Source organism: Mobula birostris, chromosome 15, assembly GCF_030028105.1.
Source record: "Mobula birostris isolate sMobBir1 chromosome 15, sMobBir1.hap1, whole genome shotgun sequence".
Taxonomy (NCBI): Eukaryota; Metazoa; Chordata; class Chondrichthyes; order Myliobatiformes; family Myliobatidae; genus Mobula; species Mobula birostris.
Window position 1 is genome coordinate 14,978,460 of NC_092384.1, and position 20,170 is coordinate 14,998,629.

Genomic DNA, 20,170 nt, shown 5'->3' on the forward strand with positions numbered 1-20,170 from the left:
AGGCCATCAGACTACTTAACTCATGCTGATGAAAATGTATTTCTATGTTATATTGACAATCCCGTTGTACATACTATTTATTATGAGTTACTATAAATTGTACATTGCACATTTAGATGGAGACAGAACGTAAAGATTTTTACTCATTTATATGAAGGATGTAAGTAATACAGTCAATTCATTTCAATTCATAGCTTCACTTCCCCCAATCTTTCATCTCCATTTAAAATATTCTTTTTCTCCTCCATCCCCTGCCATTAGTGACCTTTAGATAATCTAGCCAATGAATTAAAATATACTTCCTCCAGGTCTTGTCTTCTGATTTTGCTTAGGGTCACCTCCTAATATTTCTTCTCTTTTTTTCTTTTCAGACATAAGGATCTTAACGAGTGTTCTTTAAACCATTCTATATGGATACAAGTTGTTATACTTCTATGCACAGCAAAAACAGAACAAAACCTTCTGTTGCAATGATCTTGATTGACACCAGGAGTGTATATGATTCTTGTGAAATTCTAGCCCAGTACAGAGCAAATGCCCTAAAATAAAGGGGAAATATAAAATAGTGGCAAGAAAGGGAGCCTAAAGCAAATGCTAAGTGTGCATTTGCAGAATTTGCATAGATGATCCTAAACCTCTCTTTATTCAGGAAATACACCCTTTCTGTTTTTAAAGAAAACACTATTCTGGACTGGGTTTTGAGCAATGAGGAAGGGTTAATTAGCAATCTTGTCGTGAGAGGCCCCTTGGGTAAGAGTGACCATAATATGGTGCAATTCTTCATTAAAATGGAGAGTGACATAGTTAATTCAGAAACAAAGGTTCTGGATTTAAAGAGGGGTGGGTAACTTTGAAGGTATGAGGCGTGAATTAGCTAAGATAGACTGGCAAATGACACTTAAAGGATTGACGGTGGATATGCAATGGCAAGCATTTAAAGGTTACATGGATGAACTACAACAATTGTTCATCCCAGTTTGGCAAAAGAATAAATCAAGGAAGGTAGTGCACCCGTGGCTGACAAGAGAAATTAGGGATAGTATCAATTCCAAAGAAGAAGCATACAAATTAGCCAGAGAAAGTGGCTCACCTGAGGACTGGGAGAAATTCAGAGTTCAGCAGAGGAGGACAAAGGGCTTAATTAGGAAGGGGAAAAAAGATTATGAGAGAAAACTGGCAGGGAACATAAAAACGGACTGTAAAAGCTTTTTTAGATATGTAAAAAGGAAAAGACTGGTAAAGACAAATGTAGGTCCCCTGCAGACAGAAACAGGTGAATTGATTATGGGGAGCAAGGACATGGCAGACCAATTGAATAATTACTTTGGTTCTGTCTTCACTAAGGAGGACATAAATAATCTTCCAGAAATAATAGGGGACAGAGGGTCCAGTGAGATGGAGGAACTGAGCGAAATACATGTTAGTAGGGAAGTGGTGTTAGGTAAATTGAAGGGATTGAAGGCAGATAAATCCCCAGGGCCAGATGGTCTGCATCCCAGAGTGCTTAAGGAAGTAGCCCAAGAAATAGTGGATGCATTAGTGATAATTTTTCAAAACTCGTTAGATTCTGGACTAGTTCCTGAGGATTGGAGGGTGGCTAATGTAACTCCACTTTTTAAAAAAGGAGGGAGAGAGAAACTGGGGAAATATAGACCAGTTAGCCTAACGTCGGTGGTGGGGAAACTGCTGGAGTCAGTTATCAAGGATGTGATAACAGCACATTTGGAAAGCGGTGAAATGATCGGACAAAGTCAGCATGGATTTGTGAAAGGAAAATCATGTCTGACGAATCTCATAGAATTTTTTGAGGATGTAACTAGTAGAGTGGATAGGGGAGAACCAGTGGATGTGGTATATTTGGATTTTCAAAAGGCTTTTGACAAGGTCCCACACAGGAGATTAGTGTGCAAACTTAAAGCACACGGTATTGGGGGTAAGGTATTGGTGTGGGTGGAGAATTGGTTAGCAGACAGGAAGCAAAGAGTGGGAATAAATGGGACCTTTTCAGAATGGCAGGCGGTGACTAGTGGGGTACCGCAAGGCTCAGTGCTGGGACCCCAGTTGTTTACAATATATATTAATGACTTGGATGAGGGAATTAAATGCAGCATCTCCAAGTTTGCGGATGACACGAAGCTGGGTGGTAGTGTTAGCTGTGAGGAGGATGCTAAGAGGACGCAGGGTGACTTGGATAGGTTGGGTGAGTGGGCAAATTCATGGCAGATGCAATTTAATGTGGATAAATGTGAAGTTATCCACTTTGGTGGCAAAAATAGGAAAACAGATTATTATCTGAATGGTGGCTGATTAGGAAAAGGGGAGGTGCAACGAGACCTGGGTGTCATTATACACCAGTCATTGAAAGTGGGCATGCAGGTACAGCAGGCGGTGAAAAAGGCGAACGGTATGCTGGCATTTTATAGCGAGAGGATTCGAGTACTGCAGTTGTACAAGGCCTTGGTGAGACCACACCTTGAGTATTGTGTGCAGTTTTCGTCCCCTAATCTGAGGAAAGACATCCTTGCCACAGAGGGAGTACAAAGAAGGTTCACCAGATTGATTCCTGGGATGGCAGGACTTTCATATGAAGAAAGACTAGATGAACTGGGCTTGTACTCGTTGGAATTTAGAAGATTGAGGGGGGATCTGATTGAAACGTATAAGAACCTAAAGGGATTGGACAGGCTAGATGCAGGAAGATTGTTCCCGATGTTGGGGAAGTCCAGAACGAGGGGCCACAGTTTGAGGATAGAGGGGAAGCCTTTTAGGACCGAGATTAGGAAAAACTTCTTCACACAGAGAGTGGTGAATCTGTGGAATTCTCTGCCAGAGGAAACAGTTGAGGCCAGTTCATTGGCTATATTTAAGAGGGAGTTAGATATGGCCCTTGTGGCTACAGGGGTCAGGGGGTATGGAGGGAAGGCTGGGGCGGGGTTTTGAGTTGGATGATCAGCCATGATCATAATAAATGGCGGTGCAGGCTTGAAGGGCCGAATGGCCTACTCCTGCACCTATTTTCTATGTTTCTATGTTTCTACTACTTCAAGGCCTAATTCCACCTTTTATCAAGCAGTAGCGAATTAGTTAAGGATTTCATTGCAATTACATTTTCTTTTTGTTTTGGTTCAATTGATGAATTACATTTCACTGAAAGACATATTTACCACCATATCAATTGACAACAGTTAATCTTTTTTGTTTGATAGTTTGCCCTTTATGTTTAGAAAAAGACATTGTCTCCGTAAGTTGGCATGGATATTTGGGCAGGAAGGGGACAGTAGTATGGCAGGGTTGGGGATTAGGGGACTGCTCTTCAGTTCATCACCTAATTACTTTTCTCGTGGCAGAAATGAGAGACTAGTCACAAGACTAGAATGCAAATTCTGTTTCACTTCAAATTCACTATTCCAGAAATATTTAATATATTTTTAATAGTATGGAGGTAGCAAATTTTATGTTGTGCACAAATTTAAAGAAAAAAATATAATGAGGCTTTTATGTACTTATTATTTATTAAGCATCTTACCTGAAATTAACTGTAAGAAAGCAGGGTATCTCAGCTTTGACGCTATTCGTCCTACAATATACACGGGGACTCCTGTCAGTCCAATTGCAACCCCAATTAGGGAATTAATAGTGTCGGTGTATGCAGGCACTGCTATTAAGCCCACAATGCATACACAGAAGAAGGCTGGAAAAATTATGTGGATCTGAAATTAAGAATGAGAAAAGTGATCAAATTCCTAAACAAGGATAAATCAAGGCAATTTCAAGCTGCTGGTAAAAAGTATCAAGTTCTAGGCTACACACCCCAGAAGGATTGGTTGGCCATAGACCACCCAGACAGAAGAATGTACATATTTAAAGTTTAAATATGAATCAAGGAATTCACTTCCTGTAGAAAATTAAGGATCATCTGTTTGAAGAGCTTAAGAATAAAGGATATGCCATTCACTGCTGGTGGGGAGAGTCCAACAGAGGAGAAATAACCTAAATATTAAAACCAATCATTCAGGGGCTGTTAGGAAGCATTGTTTTTTACAAATGTATAGCAAAAATCTGGAATTTCTACTTCAAAAATAATTGATGTTTGGACATCAAATATGCAATTTTTTGTTAGGCAAGGATATTAAAGCATATGAAACCAAAGTGAGGAAAAGTTGTTAATATACAACCGCAGCCTACTAGAATGGCAGAGCAGTACACGGATTTTGAACAGCCCATTTTACTACTCTCAAATATACATTACTTCAGAAACTTACATTGGCAGACCTGATGTTATTAAAGAATGGATTCAACTCAAAAAGAAGCACACTGTATCTACGATAGCTCTCTACCAGAACAAATTCAGTTCACCTACTTATCTTCTCCGTAGTTTTGAAAACTTTTGCCCGTCGTATAAATGGATTCCAGTTAATTGATTCAAATTGGGACATATTGGCCCAATTAAATGGCTGTTCCATTTAGCTGAAGTTTCATGGAAATGGTAAAAGGGTTATATAAAAAAAAGACAACCTACTATTTAATTGAGTAACAAATGTATTTAAATAAAATACAAAACTAATTATAATATTTCCAATAAGATCTTATAAGTCCATCTTATCTGATGATGACAGAAAGCCTGTGCAGGAGAGTCTTTAAAGTGGAAAAAGGCATTACACTGGGGCAGTTCCACTCTCTCAACTTCGAAAGTCTGTGTCCAGTGGTACCATTCTCTGGTTTCAGTGGATGATTAGGACCTCGTCATGCCCTTCACCCTTCATGTAATGTTGCAGAATCACCGTTGGATCTGACTGTAGATCTCATCTGCCCAGACCACCACAGAGCTGACTTCGTAAGTTAGGAGAGACATGTCCCTATCTCGCCAAGGTATGAGACCTGATGGCTATTTTCACTGGGTGTATCTTGCCTGTCGAAGTGGTGTACTAGGGTGTGACCACTGTCACATGCAAACAGCTACTTGGAGCCAGAGGTGAGAGATGAGTGTCTGGTGGGGAACCAAAGGTAACATTCAAGATGATAGTCAATATCTTCAAAATCTTCATAGTTCCTAACTTGTTGAAGTAGTGAGATTGTTTCATTTTCATTCTGGGCGGTTTCTAATATTTCCAAATCTGAATGCTTGAAATTGCAGTGAGGAACACAGTTCTGAATTGTCTTACTACTAATTTGTCAGGAACTATCAGTGACAAAAATCACTGTTTTTTGAACACAAACACATGCAACTGACACTATTTAAAAACTGTTTGCTGTAAGCACATTGTGTCTAACAGCTACACAAGCGAACAATCTCTCCTGTCCAATTAAGCAGGATAGTGTCCCAAATAAACAAAGAGAATCCCGGCTATTTTTTCAATTAGATTTTGTTCTTTTAGAGTTGTCCCAAATAAGCATCTGCCCCATTAACCAATGACCCAATTAACCAGAATCCACTGTATTTATTCAATTCACACTTTATAGCCACAATGGAATCTGCTTCCTTCATATTTGCAGATAGTGTATTCTGTATTCTGGCTAGTTTTTCCTCAAGTTTCTCCTATTTTTCTTCCCATTATTTTATATTTCTGTCCTTTAGTCTTTGATCCCTGCATCAAATACAACAGCTTGCCATGATTCATTTTATCATTTTATATAATAATATCAAAATTCATCTCAGATTTCTCTGCTCTAAAGTAAACAGCTCCAGCCTCACTAACTTGTAACTGTAGTCAAGAATTCCAGGAACCATTCTTATTAATTCTTCCAGATTCAAAAACCCTTACATTCTTACTATCACATCCAGCTATCAAAGGCACAGTTGTTGTTTCAGGTTGAAACCCTGTTTTAGGGTTTCTGACAATTCATTTCCTCCCATAGATGCTACTTGGTCCTCTGTGTTCTTCCAGCAGATTATTTGTTGAAGCTATAAAATGTACCTTTCTTATTAAGCACTTTTTCAATCTGCCCAGCCAATTTCAATAATTTGTGCATTACAACATCTGCATTCTTTGAAGGACCCTGGGGACAGACTAGATGAAATTAGTTGGAGAAGTTACAGTATGTAAATTATTCACAATGAAATATTCTGAGCACTGACATACAAAAACAAATAAGATCAAGTTACAAAAAGAGTTTGCCCTATGTTCATAGTTCATTGCCCACAGTTCAGAAAGGTAATGGTAGAACTGGGAATTCATATTTTCCAATCTATGAATGCCTTGACTTCTCTAGCACAGAAAAATGTAACATGCTCATTACTTAATTTGGAGTGGAAGGCTTTAATTAGAAAGAGAGATTGGATAGGTTGGGATTGTGTTTACTGGAGTACAGGAGACTGAGGAGAAGGCGAGTCTAAACCCAGAGGACATAAGTTTAAGCTACGAGGGAAAATGTTTAAAGGAGATCTGAGAGGGCAAGCTTTTCCATATGGGTGGTGCTGAGTTATAGAACAAGCTGTCAAAAGAGGTGGTAGAGGTGGATACATTTAAGTGTTTCAAAAACATTTGGACAGGTAGATAGATAGGAAAGGAATACAGGATTGTGGGCCAAATGCAGGAAGATGGGATTAGCATAGACTCTATGACTAACTGTACCATTTAATAGACAGAAAAAGTTGTGAGTTTGGGAGGTGGGACCAAAGGTCAAGCAAGTTGTGTTACCTTTTGTAGATGGCATAAACTACAATCAGATTATTTTTAAATGTCCCCTGAATGAAATGGTATTCCAGAAAGCAGTGAGGAGTTAATAAAGTGAATAGATCAAATTGGGTATGAAAGACTAATTTCCTGAAAACATTAATACACCAGATGAGTTATTAGGATATTCTAATAGCTTTTATGATCACAATTAAGTTAACCATTTATTTCAGATTTACTGTATGTTATTACCTAAATTAATCACCTGCAATCTACGATTTTAACTTGTATCTCTGGTTTATGGCCTATGGACACAAGACCATTTAAACATAAACCCTGTTTGAAAAAGGATCTTGTGCTTTCATGACATATACAGTGCCTATAAAAAGTTTTCATGTTTTATTGTCTTGTAACATTGCATCAAGGTGGATTTAATTTGGCTTTGTTGACACTGATCAACAGAAAAAAAATTCTTTGTGTAAAAGTGAAAACAGATCTCTACAAAGTGATCAAAATTAATTACAAGTATTAAACACAAAATAACTGATTGCATAAGTATTCACCCTCCTTTAATATGACATACCAGTTCATCACTGGTGCAGCCAATTGGTTTTAGAAGTCACATAATTAATTAAGTGGAGATCTGTTTTTGGAGATACAATTGTATTTGGAAGGTCAAATTGCTGGTGAGTCAGTATCCTGGCAAAAAATACGCCACAATGACAAAAGAACATTCCAAGCAACTCTGCAAAGAGGTTATTGAAAAGCACAAGTCAGGAGATGGATACAAGAAAATTTCTAAGTCACTGAATATCCCTTGGAGTACAGTTAAGTTAATGATCAAGAAATAGAAAAAATATGGCACAGCTGTAAATCTGCCTAGAGCAGGCCATCCTCAAAAACTGAGTGACCATGCAAGAAGGGGACTAGTGAGAGAGAGTGCACATAACTTTTGCCCAGGTGCTTCCCAGTCATAACTGGGAGAGTGGCAAAGAAAAAGCCACTGTTGAAAAAAACTCACATTAAATCTTGGCTAGAGTTTACAAGAAGGCATGTGGGAGACTCTGAAGTCAACTGGAAGAAGGTTCTATGGTCTGATGAAACCAAAATTGAGTTTTTTGGCCATCAGAGTAAACGCTATCTTTGGCGTAAACCAAACACGACGCAACATCAAAATCACACCATTCCTACTGTGAAACATGGTGGTGGCTGCATCATGTTGTGGGAATGCTTCACTGCAGCAGGCCCTAGAAGGCTTGTGAAAGAGGGTAAAATGAATGCAGCACAATACAGGGAAATCCAGGAGGAAACCCCGAGTCTGCAAGAGAACTGCGACTTAGATGATTTGTTTTCCAGCAAGACTAGGAGTTGAGGATGCCATTGTCTACCTGCTGAACCGTGCCTACGCCCACCTGGACAAGCCAGCGAGCACTGTGTGGGTCATGTTTTTTGACTTCTCCAGTGCGTTCAACACCATCCGTCCTGCTCTGCTGGGGGAGAAGCTGACAGCAATGCAGGTGGATGCCTTCCTGGTGTCATGGATTCTTGATTACCTGACTGGCAGACCACAGTACGTGTGCTTGCAACACTGTGTGTCTGACAGAGTGATCAGCAGCACTGGGGTTCCACAGGGGACTGTCTTGTCTCCCTTTCTCTTCACCATTTACACCTCGGACTTCAACTACTGCACAGAGTCGAGTCATCTTCAGAAGTTTACAGATGACTCCGCCATAGTTGGATGCATCAGCAAGGGAGATGAGGCTGAGTACAGGGCTACGGTAGGAAACTTTGTCACATGGGGTGAGCAGAATTATCTGCAGCTTAATGTGAAAAAGACTAAGGAGCTGGTGGTAGACCTGAGGAGAGCTAAGGTACCGATAACCCCTGTTTCCATCCAGGGGGTCAGTGTGGACATGGTGGAGGATTACAAATACCTGGGGATACGACTTGACAATAAACTGGACTGGTCAAAGAACACTGAGGCTGTCTACAAGAAGGGTCAGAGCCGTCTCTATTTCCTGAGGAGACTGAGGTCCTTTAACATCTGTCGGACGATGCTGAGGATGTTCTACGAGTCTGTAGTGGTCAGTGCTATCATGTTTGCTGCTGCGTGCTGGGGCAGCAGGCTGAGGGTAGCAGACACCAACAGAATCAACAAACTCATTCGTAAGGCCAGTGATGTTGTGGGGATGGAACTGGACTCTCTGACCGTGGTGTCTGAAAAGAGGAGGCTATCCAAGTTGCATGCCATCTTGGACAATGTCTCCCATCCACTACATAATGTACTGGTTGGGCACAGGAGTACATTCAGCCAGAGACTCATTCCACCAAGATGCAACACAGAGTGTCATAGGAAGTCATTCCTGCCTGTGGCCATCAAACTGTGGCCAATAGGCTGGTCCTGGACCTATTTCCTGGCATAATTTACATATTACTATTTAACTATTTATAGTTTTATTACTATTTATGTTTATGGTGCAACTGTAATGAAAACCAATTTCCCCCGGGATCAATAAAGACAATGACAATAACAATAACCCCATGCATAAAGCCAAAGCTACACAGGCATAACTTAAAAACAACAAAGCTAATGTCCTGGAGTAGCCAAATCAGAGTTCAAACATTAATCCAATTGAGAATTTGTGGCTGGATTTGAAAAGGGCCTCACGATCCCCATGCAATTGACCAGAGCTTGATCAGTTTTGTAAAGAAGACTGGGGAAAAATTGCAGTGTCCAGATGTGCAAAGCTGATAGAGACCTATCCACACAGACTCAAGACTGTAATTGCTGCCAAATGTGCATCTACTAAATACTGACCTGAAGGGGGTGAATACTTATGCAATCAATTATTTTGTGTTTTATATTTGTAATTAATTTACGTTACTTTGTAGAGATGTTTTCACTTTGACATGAAAGAGTCCTTTTTTGTTAATTAGTGTTTTTAAAAAAGTCAAATTAAATCCAATGTGATTCAATGCTGTAAACAATAAAACATGAAAAACTCCAAGGGGGGAGTGAATACTTTTTGTAGGTACTGTATGACGAATAAAATCTTCTCGGGCTTCTAGCCGAATAGAGATGTTGATTTTAACCAATGCTTCAATGACAAATTCTACCATCTTCATCAGGGATGATGCCTAGGCATGTCTAGTTTAGTGGTATATATACCGTCATCTGTCCCTCCTGATTGGTTAGCCCTCATCCAATCAGGTTTCTTCTCGCCTTGTTTACAATTCAATTCCAGTTCTTTCTTAGAGCCAGACCTTCATCTTTGTTAAGATTCTTTTTCTCTAGATTTATTTCAATGGCTTCCTTAACCAGGTAGTCCCAAAAACCATTGACGTGGCACAGTAGTTTTGTGCAGTCGAAGTCAATCCTATAGCCATTGCGAATGCAATGTTCTGCTACTATTAATTTCTCTAGGTAACCCAAATGGATACACCTCTTGTGCTTCTTGATGCAGGTTTCCCCATCTGGCTGATATACTCTGCTCTGCATTCACAGGGAATCCTGTAAACACCAGCTGTCCTGAATCCCAGGTCATCCTTGACCTGCATAAGCTGTGATTTGAGCCTCCTTACGGGTTTGTGAATAGTTTTAATTTAGTACTTCTTCGGGATCCTGATGATTCTTCCAAAAACCATGGAAGTGTAGGAGAGACAGGCGGTATTCTCATTGTTAGGCTTCCTGGTTTTTCTGTCGGCCCTTTTAAGGGCTCCAATTGATTTCCTTCACCTTGTAGTCATTCTGTAGAAATGTCACATGTAATCATCTTATTTCCTTGGGGAGACTCTCCAGATCCAAGATAGTTTTTGCACAGTTAATCAAAGTAGAAAGAACCGCTCTATGTTTGGAGGTGTGATGGTGACTGTGATTGTTGAGCTACAGGTCCATCTGAATAGGTTTCCAAAAGACAACATGCCTGAGGCTACTGTCCAGTTTCTGTTGTATTAGAATGTCCAGGAATGGGAGGCAACCCTTCTTCATCCCCATTGTAAATTTAATGTTCGGATGTATGCTGTTCAGATGGTTGTGGATTTGTTGGAGTGCCAGGAGTCCATGAGGCCACACCACGAAGGTGTCATCAACATATCTTAAGGAGCATTTGGGGTGTAAGCATTCGAAGCATTTGACTTTGATGGCACAAAACTGCTGTGCCGTGCCAACAGCTTATGGGACTGCCTGGTGATAGAAACCATTGAAATAAAACTAGAGAAAAAGAATTTTAAGAAGGATGAAGCTCTCGCTCAAGTATGAACTGGCATTTGATTGTAAACAAAGTCTAATCAATCAGGAGGGACAGATGACGGAGGCATATACACTACCAGACTGGACATGCCCAGGCATTATCCCTGATGAAGATGGCTGGCAGAGTTTGTCATTGAAACGTCGGTTAAAATCAATAATTGTACCTGGCTGGAAGACTGAGATGAGTTAATCATGAACTCTTTTTCTTTTTCCACTTTTTCCTGAGTTTTTTTTCCTATTTCATATTTCCAGCATATGTATTTCTTTTGCAGTAGTAGAACTGACTATGGGAATGTGAACTCGGCATTGAGGATCCATGTGTTATACCACCAAGTCATTATGGTCATGGCTGATGCTGTTCTCATCTCATATTTACACATGTACTTTGCAGCAGATCTTAATAGGTTAGAATGATGACAGGAACACCAGCTGACTTCTTTCCTCTCTCAATCCAACAGAATAAATGCATTTGCTGTGATTGTGGCAGACAACATTTCAAGAACATTGTCTGCCTGCCTTAAAATGTTGACTCTTGGTTTTTACTTAAGCCTTTAGTACTACGTCTTACCTTGAAAGGCCTGGGTCGATTTGGCTCCTTCCAGCGTAGGTATAATTGCCCAGTAATGGTCAATCCAATAAAGAACCAATGACTGAAGCTGAAGTAGTAAATGAGTCTATATATGTCCTCAACACTTAGATAGATAATTGCTAATAGACCCTGTCAACATTGAACATCATCATCAATTATAGAAATCAGAATATTACATTATTAAAAAGGATGGAAGAGATTTGTTTGATTCTGCACTGTAAATGGATGGTACTGTATTAAAATTGTACATTATGCTGTGTGTTCTGCTTCATAAAGACGTGGATCACCCCCAGCATTCTGGATAGAATACTCCAGTCTGAGGGTTTCACCGTCCCCACATACTGATGGTGGTGGCATCAGGTGAAGGCAGAGGTGTCTGCTTTATGATTAACTCTTCATGTTGCAACAGAGTGCTTCTGTCTCAGTTCTGTTCTCTTGATCTGGAACATCTGGTGATCAAATACTGTCTATTCCACCCATCAAGGTACTTCTCTGCCATCATCCTGTTTGTAGTGTAATTCCACCCCGGCAGACATAAAGCTGGCACTGGAGGAGCTGAGCACCATGATCAACAGTCACAAAACAATACACCTTAATTCCTTCCCAATCATCTCGGGGGGACTTCAGGTCTGCTAGCTTGAAGAAGTCCCTGATCAACTACCACCAAAACGTTAGTCGCAGAATCAGAGGAGCAAAAAAACTCTATCACTGTTACACCACCATCAAGAACACTTACCATGCTATCCCATGCCTATGCTTTGGCAAATCTAATTACCTGGCTGTATGTCAAGAAAGGATCTTACAAATTTCTGTAGATATACAGTGGAGAGCATTCTGCTGGTTGTATCGTAGCCTGGTATGGAACCTCCAATGCATAGGATTGCAAGAGGTTGCAAAATGTTGTAGACTCAGCAGGTCCATTATTGCATAACCCATCCCACCATCAAGGCTACCTTTAAGAGGCAGTGCCTCAAAAAGGCAGCATCCATCATTAAGGACTCTCACCATTTGGAATATGCCCTCTTCTCACTAATACCAATAGGAAGGAAGTACAAGAGCCTGAATTATTACTGAACAACTAGGAACAGCTTTTCCCCCTCCACCATCAGATTTCTGAATTGTCCACGAATGCCTCCTTGTTATTCCCTTTGTTGCACTACAGGCAGCCCCCAGGTTACGAACGTCTGACTTACAGACAACTTGTACTTATGAATGGACTGCCATAAAGCCTAATATACTGTGTTAAAAATAAGTCTGATCACGTTGCCGTTAACACTGTGTTGAGTGTGTAACTTTGTATTTGGCTTAAATTTTTCTCTTATTTACCCTTGTAACCATGCCTCCAAAGACTAAATCCAATGCAAGTGCTGGTGATGCATCCAAGAAAAGGAAAATGATTGCGAAGGAAAATAAAATGGAAATAATAAAGCGATCGAGTACAGCACTGGAAAAGCATAGCTATCATACTCAAGTTTGTTGTACCATGTCTGTTTCAACAAGTCACATTCATCATTATACTTAGACCCAACAGTTCATAAGCCACAAAGCATTAACCTTTTAAGAGATGTGCATTTCCTTTAAGGCTAAGGTCAACTGAATTAGCTGCTCCTAAACTTCAGACTCCCTTGTAAAGACCTAATTAACTTAACACTGGCTAAACATTTTAATTATATTAATGAGCCAGTAGCATAAAGTTTGAATGGTGCCTGCAGAAGTCTGAATGGATACTGAGGTTTTATTTTAAAGTACTATCTAATGTATTTACTCATGTCTCCAAAACAGGGATAGCCAATCTATGGTGCATGCGCCAAAAATGGCACATTGGATAATTAGAAGTGGCACATTGCACCCCAGTGATAATAATAAAAAAGTAAGCCGACTCATGCAAAAAGTATTAACCAAAAACCGATTTGTAGAAAAAAATTCTATAACAGGAATTCAAGTGGCTTAGAGCTAGAAATGGGTTTTACTGAGAATAAATCTAAAACTTAGCAATTATTTTTAGTGATTTTATTATTTTGTGCACATCTTTTGGCTAATGTTATCTTCTTTCACATTAATCTGTTTTCAATTTTAAAAAATGTTCAATGAGTCAAAGTAGGAAAGAAGGACTTTTGTTCTGCAGTTGTTCCATAACTGTTCAATACACGTTTGATACTTGTTTGATCGTGAGGTGCCAGGTGTCTGCACCAGTGGTGGGTCGCAGGTTTTTGCCAGTCAGTTTTCAATTGATACTCGTGCGCTACGGAGTTGTGCTTTGTTCATCCTTGTGAACATTTGCAGTTTTGTATTTTTTCAAAAATTAAGCCTTGTTTTTACATTCATTTACCCATCACAGTGCGAAAGAAAATGAGCAAAAGAAAAACAGAAAGTGATAGTAAGCGTGAATTCAATGGACAGTGGGAAATGAGTTCTTATTTATAGCGGGTCCATCAGGAAAACCATTGTGCATTGTTTGTGAAAACACTTTCTCACATAATAGAAGACATGATCTTAATAGACACTATAAAACATAACATCAGACTGAAATAGAAGGAAAGCTGAAGCTAGTGCTTGGGTCTGAGTTACGGAAAGAATATGTGATTAAGAAAAAGGAAGAAATCAAAAGATATATTTGTTAAATATATTTGTTAAAAGTCTCATTAAGGTAAGTAATGTTTATCTTGTTTTTATATTAAATCAATATATCATATAAAATGCTAAATATGTCTATATTAACATATTTTTACAAGAATTGAATGGGGGTACAAGAGTTGTATGGCGCATCTGAACTCGTGCGTGAAAAAATTGACGCATGGAATGTAAAAGGTGGCCTAAAAGGAAGATTTACTTTTTATTTGGCATCTTTCATGACATCAGAATACCTGAAGAAAGAAATTATTTTGAAATACTGTTACCATGTAATGTTTGGCCTAATAAAAATTTCAGGGCATTTAATTGTTCTTTTTAGTTTATAATAATATGAAATTAAAATTATTTTCCTAAACTTTCCTAGCATGTTTTAACCTGATTTCCCAATCAAAGATACCTATTTTATAAATTTGCACATTTTTACAGTGAAGTAATCAGGATAAGTGTGTTGATTAATTTATAATCTATGTACAGAGCAAGTTTATATCAAGTGTGATTGATGGGGAATCAGATTAAAAGATATGACAATCTACAGTACAAACAAAACATTCAAAATAATATTTCATACTTCTGAATAAACAGATAAGGTATTGAGAAATATAATTGCAGGTCAAAATGTTCTTTCTGAAATCTATGGCTGAGGTGAAGAAGCTGTTCCTGAAATATCAGGTGTGTGTTTTCAGGCTCCTGTACCTCCTCTTTGATAGCAATGAGAACAGGACATGTCCTGGGTGAGGAGGGTCCTTAATGATGGATGCTGCCTTTTTAAAATTTTAAATAATTCATTATGTAGAAGTATCTGAATGGCCTATATCATCATGCCACTATATCATACATGGATGCCTCGCTTCAAATAAAAAAAACTAATACACGAGTTAACCCAGTTCTGTATCTTCATCCAATTAGTTTTATGTTTTGGAGTTACAAAACATAACAATAGTGAGGAGTAAGTTTTAAATGAACCTGAGTCGACTCCCAACCTGTTGAAGTGCAGCAAGATGTTCCAGTTATAAAAAAAAACACAGCAAGATGTCCAAGTTTTAAAAAAGCAGCAAAGCAAGTGCTTCTTTATAAGGGGACAGAAATGTCAAGTTAAAAAAAGGCAGAAATTAAAAGCAGAAATGCCTGGCTACATCAGAAAGATAGATGTGTTGAATTGCTCAAGGGATAACTGGATTTTGTATACTAAATTGATTGGGCAGTATTTTAAAGCCAATGAAACTGGCGATGAGAAATGGTGCCAATTTTGCTGAGTGTATTGGATTTAAAGTCATACAGTTTGCTTAGAAGTCCAGCTGCTCTAACAAAACCAGCCAAAATGATCTTTGTTAATATTGTGAAAGTAATGTAGGAACATTTAAAACCGAAGCCATTGATGATTGCAGAATGCTTTAGGTTTCATAAGCGGACTCAAAAGGAAGGGCCATCTATTTCAATGTATATGGCATTCTCAGTTTGGCAATGGGTTTAATGATGCATTGAGAGATAGTTCAGATTGTGGAATCTGACAAGAAAGCATTCAAAAACAGCACTTAAATGAAGCACTACTTAACAGTGCCTATAAAGAATATACACCCCCCCCCCACCCCCGGCTTGGAAGTTCTCATGTTTTATTGTTTTACAATATTGAATCACAGTGGATTTAATTCAGCTTTTTAGACACTAATCAGCAGAAAAAAACTTTTCCGTGTCAAAGTGAAAACAGATCTCTACAAAGTGATCTAGATTAATTACAAATATAAAACACAAAATAATTGATTGCATAAGTACTCTCCCCCTTCAAGTCAGTACTTAGTAGATGCCCCTTTGGCAGCAATTACAGCCTTGAGTCTGTGTGGATAGGATTCTATCAGCTTTGCACAACTGGACACTGGAATTTTTTCCCATTCTTTACAAAACTGCTCAAGTTCTGTCATATTGCCCGGGGCAATACTCCCGCCTTACGAGGGTCCAGTCACAAATTCTCAATTGGATTGCGGTCTGGATTTTGACTTGCCCACTCCAGGACACTAAGTTTGTTTTTAAGTTATTTTTCTGTAGCCTTAGCTTTATGCTTGGGGTCATTGTCTTGCTGGAAAACAGATCTTCTCCCAAGTTGCAGTTCTCTTGCAGACTGCATCAAGTTTTCCTCCAGGATTTCCTTGTATTTTCCTGCATTCATGTTACCTCAACCTTCACAAGCCTGTTGCAGTGAAGCATCCCCACAGTACGATGCAGTCACCACCATGCTTCACGGTAGGGATGGTGTGTTGTTGATGATGTGCGGTGTTTTGCTTACGCCAAACATATTATGTAGTCTGATGGCCAAAAGGCTTAATTTTGGTTTCATTAGACCATAGAACCTCCTTCCAGCGAACTTCAGAGTCTCCCACATGCCTTCTGGCACACTCTAGCCAAGACTTAATGTGAGTTTCTTTCAACTGCGGCTTCCTCTTTGCCACTCTCCCATAAAACTGCAACTGGTGAAGCACCTGGGCATCAGTTGTATGTGCAGTCTCTCCCATCTCAGCCACTGAAGCTTGTAGCTCCTACGGAGTTGTCATAGGTCTCTTGCTGGTCTCCCTCACTAGTCCCCTTCTTGCACAGTCACTCAGTTTTTGTGGATGGCCTGCTCTAGGCAGATTTACAGCTGTGCCATATTCTTTTCATTTCTTGATGATTGACTTAACTACTCCAAGGGATATTCAGTGACTAGGAAGTTTTCTCGTATCCATCTCCTGACTTGCACTTTTCAATAACCTTTTTGCCGAGTTGCTTGAAGTATTCTTACCATAGAACCATAGAAGCATAGAAACTACAGTACAGAAACAGGCCTTCTGGCCCTACATGGCTGTGCCGAACCATTTTCTGCCTAGTCCCACTGACCTGCACATGGACCATATCCCTCCATACACCTCCCATCCATGTATCTGTCCAATTTATTCTTAAATGTTAAAAAAGAACCTGCATTTAACACCTCGTCTGGCAGCTCATTCCATACTCCCACCACTCTCTGTGTGAAGAAGCCCCTCCTAATGTTCCCTTTAAACTTTTCCCCCTCACCCTTAACCCATGTGCTCTGTTTTTTTTCTCCCCTTGCCTCAGTGGAAAAAGCCTGCTTGCATTCACTCTGTCTATACCCATCATAATTTTATATACCTCTATCAAATCTCCCCTCATTATTCTATGCTCCAGGGAATAAAGTCCTAACCTATTCAACCTTTCTCTGTAACTGAGTTTCTCAAATCCCGGCAACATCCTTGTAAACCTTCTCTGCACTCTTTCAACCTTATTTATATCCTTCCTGTAATTTGGTGACCAAAACTGAACACAATACTCCAGATTCAGACTCACCAATGCCTTATACAACATCATCATAACATTCCAGCTCTTATACTCAATACCTTGATTAATGAAGGCCAATGTACCAAAAGCTCTCTTTATGACCCTATCTACCTGTGACGCCACTTTTAGGGAATTTTGTATCTGTATTCCCAGATCCCTCTGTTCCACTGCACTCCTCAGTGCCTTACCATTAATCCTGTATGTTCTACCTTGGTTTGTCCTTCCAACGTGCAGTACCTCAGACTCTGTATTAAACTCCATCTGCCATTTTTCAGCCCATTTTTCCAGCTGGTCCAAGTCGCTCTGCAGGCTCTGAAAACCTTCCTCACTGTCCACTACACCTCCAATCTTTGTATCATCAGCAAATTTGCTGATCCAATTTACCACATTATCATCCAGATCATTGATATAGATGATAAATAACAATGGACCCAGCACTGATCCCTGTGGCACACCACTAGTCACAGGCCTCCACTCGGAGAAGCAATTCTCTACTACCACTCTTTGGCTTCTTCCATTGAGCCAATGTCTAATCCAATTTATCACCTCTCCATGTATACCTAGCGACTGAATTTTCCTAACTAACCTCCCATGCAGGACCTTGTCAAAGGCCTTACTGAAGTCCATGTAGACAATATCCACTGCCTTCCCTTCACCCACTTTCCTGGTAACCTCCTCGAAAAACTCCAATAGATTGGTCAAACATGACCTACCACACACACAGCCATGTTGACTCTCCCTAATAAGTCCCTGTCTATCCAAATGCTTGTAGATTCTGTCTCTTAGTACTCCCTCCAATAACTTCCCTACTACCGACATTAAACTTACTGGCCTATAATTTCCTGGATTACTTTTCTATCCTTTTTTAAACAACGGAACAACATGAGCCACTCTCCAATCCTCCGGCACCTCACCTGTAGACAGCGACATTTTAAATATTTCTGCCAGGGCCCCTGCAATTTCAACACTAGTCTCCTTCAAGGTCCGAGGGAACACCCTGTCAGGTCCCGGGGATTTATCCACTTTAATTTGCCTCAAGACAGCAAGGGCCTCCTCCTTTTTGATCTGTACAGTTTCCATGATCTCACTACTTGTTTCCCTTAATTCCATAGACTTCATGCCAGTTTCCTTAGTAAATACAGACGCAAAAAACCTATTTAAGATCTCCCCCATTTCCTTTGGTTCCGCACACAGCCGACCACTCTGATCTTCAAGAGGACCAATTTTATCCCTTACAATCTTTTTGCTCTTAATATACCTGTAAAAGCTCTTTGGATTATCCTTCACTTTGACTGCCAAGGCAACCTCATGTCTTCTTTTAGCCCTCCTGATTTCTTTCTTAAGTATTTTCTTGCACTTCTTATATTCCTCAAGCACCTTACTTACTCCCTGCTTCCTATACATGTCATACAACTCCCTCTTCTTCTTTATCAGAGTTGCAATATCCCTTGAGAACCAAGGTTCCTTATTCCTATTCACTTTGCCTTTAATCCTGACAGGAACATACAAATTCTGCATTCTCAAAATTTCTCCTTTGAAGGCTTCCCACCTACCGATCACATCCTTGCCAGAGAACAACCTGTCCCAATCCACGCTTTTTAGATCCTTTCTCATTTCTTCAAATTTGGCCTTCTTCCAGTTAAGAACCTCAACCCTAGGACCAGATCTATCCTTGTCCATGATCAAGTTGAAACTATGATCACTGGAACCAAAGTGCTCCCCTACACAGACTTCTGTCACTTGTCCTAACTCGTTTCCTAACAGGAGATCCAATATTGCATCCCCTCTAGTTGGTCCCTCTATATATTGATTTAGAAAACTTTCCTGAACACATTTTACAAACTCTAAACCATCTAGACCCGTAACAGTATAGGAGTCCCAATCAATATATGGAAAATTAAAATCCCCTACCACCACAACTTTATGTTTCCTGCAGTTGCCTGCTATCTCTCTGCAGATTTGCTCTTCCAATTCTCGTTGACTATTGGGTGGTCTGTAATACAATCCCACTAATGTGGCCATACCTTTCCTGTTTCTCAGCTCCACCCATAAGGACTCAGTAGACAAGCCCTCTAATCTGTAAACAACAGGAATTCTGTTTCTGGTGAACACAGCAGGCCAGGCAGCATCTCTAGGAAGAGGTGCAGTCGACGTTTCAGGCTGAGACCCTTCGTCAGGATCTAATCTGTCCGGCCTGAGCACTGCTGTAATATTTTCCCTAACAAGCAATGCTACTCCCCCACCTTTCATTCCTCTGCCTCGATCACATCTGAAACATCGGAACCCTGAAATATTAAGCTGCCAGTCCTGCCCTTCCTGTAGCCAAGTTTCACTAATTGCTATAACGTCATAATTCCACGTGTCAATCCACGCCCTCAACTCATCCGCCTTCCCCGCAATACTCCTAGCATTGAAATATACACACCTCAGAAGATTTTTACCACCACTCACAACCTTTCTATTAGTGGATTTGCTTGAACTTTTAACATCATTTATTTTCACCCCAGCCACACTGTCAGCTCTGGCACTCTGGTTCCCATCCCCCTGCAAATGTAGTTTAAAGCCTCCCCAATAGCATTAACAAACCTCCCTGAAAGGATATTGGTCCCCCTGTAGTTCAAGTGTAACCCGTCTCTCTTGTACAGGTCCCACCTGCCCCAGAAGAGGCCCCAATTATCCTGAAATCTGAAACCCTGCCCCCTACACCAGTTCCTCAGCCACTTGTTCATCTTCCAGAGCATCCTATTCCTACCCTCACTGGCA

General features: G+C 40.0%; 1 protein-coding gene across 2 annotated transcripts in view; it reads right to left on the reverse strand.

Annotated features, from left to right (window-relative positions):
- LOC140210409 (Y+L amino acid transporter 2-like) overlaps nt 1-20,170 on the reverse strand; it is a 73,883-nt gene that overhangs the window by 1,921 nt on the left and 51,792 nt on the right. Inside the window, exons 9-10 of one of the 2 annotated variants that reach the window (XM_072279345.1) lie at nt 11,432-11,581; nt 3,527-3,710 (exon numbers count right to left, since the gene is read on the reverse strand). In XM_072279345.1, coding sequence (XP_072135446.1) covers nt 3,527-3,710; nt 11,432-11,581 — 334 coding nt within the window. The remainder of the gene's footprint in view (nt 1-3,526; nt 3,711-11,431; nt 11,582-20,170) is intronic. The other variant, XM_072279346.1, reaches the window with a different exon arrangement.